Source organism: Nestor notabilis, unplaced genomic scaffold, assembly GCF_000696875.1.
Source record: "Nestor notabilis isolate BGI_N333 unplaced genomic scaffold, ASM69687v1 scaffold5601, whole genome shotgun sequence".
NCBI lineage: Eukaryota > Metazoa > Chordata > Aves > Psittaciformes > Psittacidae > Nestor > Nestor notabilis.
Window position 1 is genome coordinate 19,268 of NW_009915034.1, and position 7,257 is coordinate 26,524.

Sequence of the window (7,257 nt, forward strand, 5' to 3'; positions counted from 1 at the left end):
TAGCGCTGCCCGTGCTGCGCCGGACGCCGGCCGTCCTTCCTCTCCACTGTGCTGCCCTCTCCCGGGGTCAGGCCGCACAGCAATAAAACAGCCCTTGGGCCGCCTTCTTCTGGGATCCAGCTTGGCTTAAAAAACAGTTACGAGGTCGGAAGCCGCAGCCGTTTGTGTCTGTGAAGGGTGAAAAGTCTCTCCATAGTCCAGAGCTGAACTATAAGTTATATACATATATTGCATCTAGATTATAATATATATTAACGCCGAGCATGCCATCATGCAGAAATGAACCCGTGGGGCAGGAAGTGTTTCAGCGGGGATACTACCAGGTGCCAGGGCTCAGCTGGGACTATTTCCCTGCCGCTACGCACATTTACTGCAGGGCGAGTGTGGCAGAGTGGTGTGCAGGCAGCGGGGGCATGCATATTCATAGCCATGTCTCTCAAACACTGCTACTGTTGCCCACCTGAAAGCTGAGATTCTGGCACAGACCAGAAAATTAAGATTTTTTTTTTTTGTTTTGTTGGTTTGTTTTGATGTATGGTTTTTCACTCCAGTGGGTGTTGTAATAACCACTCCAGTGGTCATTAAAGTAGGCTGGGTTGGAAAGAAGAGGGAATTGCTGTTTGCAGTTCTCTGTTGCTGGACAGAGCTGGAACAAAGTGCTGTGTGTTACCTTACAGACACTGCTCTCCAGGGAACCAGACCATGTCCCACAGCAGCCCAGGGGGAAACAGTACCAGCAGCGGTACCCAGAGCAATGTACTCAGTTATGAAGACACTATGCTGTGGCCACTGTCTTCTATCAATTGCATCGTTGTGGCCTTTGTCTTTTCCAAGGGAAAGCCATTCCGGAAGCCCACCAATTGAGTAGAGCTGGAGTAACATGTACTCCACAGACTCCTGTTCCTGGCTCAAAATAACCCTGGCAGGAGAGGCTGCTAGGGAAGGGATGTTGTGGATTTTTCTGTACCCACACAGATTACTGGCATGTAGAATAATTGTTAGTATATGTGAGCTCCTACTTCTCAATTTCAAAAAAGCTCAATGAGCACTGCTTATGTTAGCTTCTTCCTTGAGATAAGAGGCAGCATAGCTGAAAAAGGAGACTGCATCTTGGTTTGGAAAATGTGCTTTCCAGAAGATGATGTACTGGATTTACTGCAGAACTGTGTATTATTGTCCACACAGAGAACATATGAGGACCAGATACATTTGTTTCAAAATACATCAGAAAGAGTTCCCTCTGACATTCACAGACTTACCTTGTTTGACTCCCATTCCTAGCGATGAGAGACAAAAGTCTGTGATAATATCACTGTTAAAATCCTCTCACAATAACCTTTTTTTTTTTTTTTTTTTTTTTTTGAGTTTTGCAGTGATGATGTAGCCCTTCTAGCCATGAGTTACCTGGTAGCTCCTTTGCAATTGCAGCTTTTTTTCTCATGGATGAGAGGGTAGGGTATTGCTTCATCTTAGCAGAGTTGATTTTGTTAAGGATTTTGTTAAAAGGCAGGTCCCAAACCCATTTCAGAGAGCATTCATCACCTGCAGAAGACAGGTGAGACCAGAAAGGACTCTGTCAGCTGAAAAATCTGCACATGCTTCTCGTGTTTTATCCCTATTTTGGGGCAGTCCCTAGGAGGAAGCAAAGGGCAATTCCCTTGGTTTTGCCACCCACTCAGCACTGTCTCCTCTAGTGCCTGGTGGAAAGAAGGTTGCCAGGAGGCTATTGGGAGATAGTTTTAACCTGACAGCTAGTTTTAAAATGCTCAGCTCCTGGTAATTGCTAGGAGTTTGGCACCTGTGGATGTCCGAGCTATTTGCCATCACTCTGTGGCCTTCTGCTCCTTTGGAAGAGGATGCAAAGCCACACAAACCCTTCCCGTGAAAGGCACGGGAATAGCCCACCTTTGCATTCTGTTGGTGCAGAAGTACTGAGCCCTCCTGGAGAGGGCAGCCCATGAAAACAAGCAGCCTCCTCCACTGCTGGTGGTCCAAGCACGCAGCTGAGCACATGGAGAAACAAGCGCAGGAGGAATACTGGTGTGGTTCACAGCAGTGCCCCTTTGGGGCAGTTTTCTGTGGTTGTATAAGAATCAGGATGTGATGAATCACTTGTGCAAATAAAAACAGTGTAGGTGGTGAGCTTTTTAACAGACTGCTGGGGAGTAGCTCAGTTCCCCAACTCATCTTTTAAGGGGGAGGAAAAGAAAGGCATCTTGCATTATAGCAGTTTTACAGAATTTGCATCTGGGGCTCCTGTCAGCATATTTGCCAAGTTTTATCACCAGCCCCCCCTCCTTCCCAGGGCCACAAATGCTTTTCTTTCCATAGATATATTTTCAGTGCTCTTGGCCCTCCAGCTTTCAGTCTGCCTCTTCCTCTTCTTCGCAGACATTGATGCTGTGTACAGTGGAATGCAGGTAAGCACAAACTAAATGTGTATTTCCTTTCTCATGCCATGAATTTTGCTGACCCTTTACCTAAGCATACAGAGCAGAAGCTACACGTGCAGTTTTGTAAATTAATTTGCTGATCTGATGGTGATTAGGCAGCCCTTTCAAACTTCTGTAACATCCTTCTTGCAAGGGCTTCATTAAAGAGGTAGAGCTCCTCTTCTCTAAAGACTGGGCATCGACCAGGAGAAAAAATGCTTATAGCTTGCTAGGCTTTTCTGACTAACAGAAAGGCACAATAAGGTGGATTGTGGTTTTGCATTTTGGAGGAGGCTTGTTGGCCAGAGAAGTGGGTAGGCAATGATTGCTGCTGCCACCTCCCTCCCTGGGAGCACTATGAGCTTACATGGGGCCAGCTCCCAGGCATTCAGCCAGAGCACAGTGCAGGCAGCTGCCTCCAGCTGTGCTGCCCAGCATCAGGAATGGCAAAGCCCTGAGGCTCATCTCCAGCCATCCTGCACAAGATTAATTCAGATGGGGGCCTACCATTAGGACAAGCATACACAGAAGGAAAAAAGCCACACATTGTGCATTAGCTACAGCTCCCCAGAAGTATTTGAGCACCAGATCTTGACCCAGGCACCTAATCTGCATGTTTCAGCAGTAGCTTAAATAGCCAAGATGGGTTAGGCAGCTCCATGCCATGGAACCTTCCAAGATCTCTGTGACAAGGATTTACTGTTATTTCCTACTGCCTCCTCCATGCTTACTCCTGGGAAAACATTAGTCAGCTTCTCAAATCATTAGGAACAGATACAAATCTTGGCAAGGCATTTAAACCTAATTGTTGCTCATGTCTTTTACAACAGTTTCTTTTCACTCCTCTCATCTGTAGAGTTTATGTCTTAGTAATGCTCTTGGTCACCTTTTGTGTTTCTTTATTTACAGAGGTGAGAGCATTTATTTACCTACCTGTTCCCTCGGGTGAACAGGAGCAGCCCCTTGTGAGGTCTTTCTAACCCCCATTTGCAGCTGCAATGTCCTGCAGAAGCATAAACCCTCGGGCCTTTTTTTTCCCCTTAAAACTCAATGTGTGTCAGTCAAACACATTTTGTGCAGCCCCAGAGATGATCTAGACCACATCTCAAGCCTTTAGAGAGGGAGGGAGCTGAAGTGCAGCTGCCCAAGAAGAACCCGCTGCAGCATGGGCCAGGCGCTTGGCAGTGATTTTGGAGCAACCGGTTCCCTCTTGACCTACAGTCAATTAGGCCAGAGACTACACTGTTTTGTGGCGTTGGATACTGCAATAACGACTAAGCCCTGAAGTGTTCTGTGGACCGAGGCTGGCTGTATCCAGCACTAGGGACAGTCCTCTGTAAGAAGCAGCGGTGCCTGGTTGTCCCACAACCCCTAGGAGGAAAATCTTGCCCCTTGATTTTCCTGTGGATGGTGGCATTTGTCAGTTGTGTTACCAATGGGGAGTGCACAGAGCCGCCCAGTGCCATGGGGCTCAGGGGGTTGCGCATGTAGCAAGGGATGTTTGTCCCCAAGTGGTCCTCCCAGTAAAGGGCAATAGCACTGACCCTGCATGATGTCATTCCACAGGACATTATCTTGCAGAACAAGCACCTCTGGCTGCTATTTAAAGCCTGGTTTGGGTACCAGTCAAACAGACAGTACCGAAAATGGCAGAGGATGCTGCGGAGGGATCCTAACTGGCCTCCTGTAAACACAGAAGACTTCACAGCAAAAAGCACAGATGAGATTTACACCTATGAACACAGTGACAAGGATTAGGTGAGACCCTGCAGCTGGGCATGGGGCTGCACAGTGCTGGTAGCTTCCCTGGCTTGCACTGAACAGCCTGTGTTTGCATCCTTTGTGTGCCAGCTTCAGATGTTTGAAATCCCTGCATAAACCCATCCATTCAGGGGCCACTGGGTCTGTGCTGGCTGTGCCTGGGGCACAGGCAAGGATTATTCTCTTGGCTGATAGTAAAATAACAGTCTTGACTCTACTCCACGGCAACAGCAGGTCTTGGGCCTTGCCAGCAATTCCTGCAAAGACTCAAAAATACTGAACACAGCAAAGCAGTAGCTAGCTGTATTCACACTCTCACTCTATGTTTCAGTCATTGCTCCACCAAATCCTGTCAATGCACCCACCAGGCTTGAAGGAAGGCAATCCAGAGTAAGTGACCTAATCTTGACTGCACAGAGGAGCACATGTACAATTGCAAAATCCTGTGTTTGACAAAATACTGCAGCTTCCAAGAACTACAAGAAAGTTCCCCAGATGAACTAACTCCAGTTCTCTTGCATCATGAAGTGATTACAAATCACATTACAGATGTGAGCGGGTGCCTACACTGCCCTCATCCAGCTCTCCCTTGCCAGTTCTTGCAGGCATAATGCGCAAAGTACACGAAAGGTTAAAGCTCATGGATTGCTGTGAGACCAGGCTGGGAAAGCTGGTGAGGATATGCCCTACTTAAGGTTGCAAAGGACAGCACAACTGCTGCACACGTGACCTCCCCAGTTCGTGCTCTGCCAGGTCCTGCCCTGGGTTTGCTGTCACGCAGCAGAAAGCAGGGCTAAGTCTTCGCTTCTCACTTTAACTAGGTCATGCCAAGAAGCAAGGGGTTTAACATGCTCCAGCACATGGCTGCTGGACAGGTATAAGAAGCCGAGCCTCTTTGTACTTGCTCTCTCATCTTCAAGTGGTTCAACCACCTAATTAGTTTAGCCATGAAAGGACTTTCAGTTTTATTGTGCCTTCATATATTAAAAAAGAATAACTTTTTTTAAATGTAGTAAGAGAGCACTACAAAATATGACCAGAAGTCCTGGTTTTGTTATTTCAAACACTGAGACAACTGATGTTTCAAAAAAACTTTCTGATCCCATTATGTAAGTGTTAAGAGCAGACAAAAACAACAAGCCTCTTACAAACAGCTCTTTTGCTCTCATCTCTTCTTACAGTCCAGGCAGTTGCCTGTGGCAAAACCCACACAGGATTTTATTTCTTACATGCCATCTGCAAATACCATGGTTCCAAACACATCAGCCTGATACTCCTGGTAAAAAGCAATAAGTCACACTTATCTAAGACATGCCACATGTCAGCTTTGCAACAATAGCAGGACTCTGTACACATGGATATAGAGCACAGGTGTTGCACAGCTCATTCTCCAGGTATGTCACCCAGTGCACTGAAGGGCAAAGGCTCCCTTGCAATCCATTGTGATCTTTAAACCTCAGTGCTTTGGCAGCCCAAAGAGTAGAATCATAGAATGGTTTGGGTTAGAAGGGATCTTAAAGATCATCTAGTAAGCCTTGTAAGATACACTGCAAACAATTACTGCACTTACAGTGAAGAAGAAGAATTTCAGTGGCACAGTAGCCCCAATCTGGAACAAACAGCTGCCTGAGAAAAACCTACCTGGTTTTTTGCTAGACCACACCACCATCTCCCCACCAAACTGGGGGTCTGCTGCTCCCAAAGGGAGTCACAAGAGTCAGGGAAAGGGATGGTTTCCAGGCAGGAGAAAACCGAGCATGACACCATCATTAAAAATAGCACACATTTAAAACACTGAAGGATAAAACCAGCCCTTCCTTCCTACCTCCCACCCTTCACAGGAGCAGCTCCATGTAGGCACTGCACGCAGGCTCCAAAACACAGTGCATGCTTTGTCTGCCCTTTCACAGGCCTGAGAACCTGGGGTTTTCCACTTGCACAGGCCCTTAGCTGGAGGACACACAATAAACCCTCAGCAATACTTTCACATTAGTTTTAATTAAAAAAAAAAAAAAAAAAAAAAAAGTGTTAAGGTTAAAACAAGTTATTCACAGAAAAAGCCAGCAGGGTGTAGCTAATAAAACCAGGACATGTGTAGAAAGCCTGCACAAGTCCTCAGCAGAGCACTGGGTGTGTGAGGATGGAGAATTTCCTTGCAAACACTCCCAGACTACTAAAAAAATTATCACAGGCAATGAAATAAAAGCTGATGTGGAAAAAAGACTAGTGCTGCTCTCAGCAAGGGTGACACAGTTGTTAGTAAATCTTAGTTGGCAGCTGTGGCCACAAACTGTCCCAAGTACCTCCCAGCCAGGGCTTCTCCACCCTTCCCTGAGCTCTTCCTGGCAGCCCATTAGTACTGTCTCTCTCTGGATCTGCTCCGGAGCAAGCCCAACAAGGAGAAGGCACCAGCAGCAGCTGTCACAAACCCGATGGCACCGATTGCTCTGTTGGCCTGCAGATGGAAAGTAAAACACAGGCTGGAACATGATGAGCTTGTTGGTTTTTTTGTTTTTTTCCCCCAGACATGAATAATGAAGAGCAGTCAGGGATAATCAAAGCAATTAAATGAATGAGAGACACCTTCCCCATAAGCAAAAGAGGCAACACCCAGGCTTTCACCCTTAGGCTGTGGCATTTGGTAAGAGGGCTCTATCAGGATGCAGACTGTGAACCTCCTGGTTCAGGGTCTCCTGTAAGGCCAGAGGCAGTGAGAGTCTGGATCTCATGCCTGGGGCTTTGCTGTCCCCAGGCAGTTTGCAGCCTATGCCCCAGTCCAGGGCCTCACATAGAGCAGCAAGGAGATGCACTGTGAGGCATGCAGGGGCTTACACCATGTTACTTACCTGACTAGAGACACCCTCGCCATAGCGGAGCAGCGTCACAAAGTGCTCACAGTTGTTGCTGAGCAGGTCGTAAGAGACCTCCTGGTCAATGAGATACTCAGCACGCCGGATGATCTCCTCCACTGGGAGGGGAGCGTAGGTGCCATCATACTTGTTGTTGATGTGGTAGGTATCGCTTCCCACCACATCCTTCAGGAGCTGCATCCTCACCCGGGCCT

At 47.3% G+C, this 7,257-nt stretch overlaps 2 protein-coding genes across 2 annotated transcripts in view; one reads left to right on the plus strand and one right to left on the minus strand.

Annotated features, from left to right (window-relative positions):
- Positions 1–4,190, plus strand: part of LOC104413035 (probable cation-transporting ATPase 13A5) — a gene marked incomplete at its 5' end in the record, with an annotated part of 13,480 nt that extends 9,290 nt beyond the window's left edge. Inside the window, 5 exon segments of the mRNA XM_010023925.1 lie at positions 678–864; positions 1,162–1,165; positions 2,332–2,420; positions 3,263–3,343; positions 3,999–4,190. Of these exon segments, the coding sequence (XP_010022227.1) occupies positions 678–864; positions 1,162–1,165; positions 2,332–2,420; positions 3,263–3,343; positions 3,999–4,190 (553 nt within the window).
- Positions 4,191–6,546: 2,356 nt separating this feature from the next.
- LOC104413036 (phospholipid-metabolizing enzyme A-C1-like) overlaps positions 6,547–7,257 on the minus strand; it is a 1,587-nt gene continuing 876 nt past the window's right edge. The window contains exons 2-3 of the mRNA XM_010023926.1: positions 7,040–7,255; positions 6,547–6,648 (exon numbers count right to left, since the gene is read on the minus strand). Coding sequence (XP_010022228.1) covers positions 6,547–6,648; positions 7,040–7,255 — 318 coding nt within the window. The remainder of the gene's footprint in view (positions 6,649–7,039; positions 7,256–7,257) is intronic.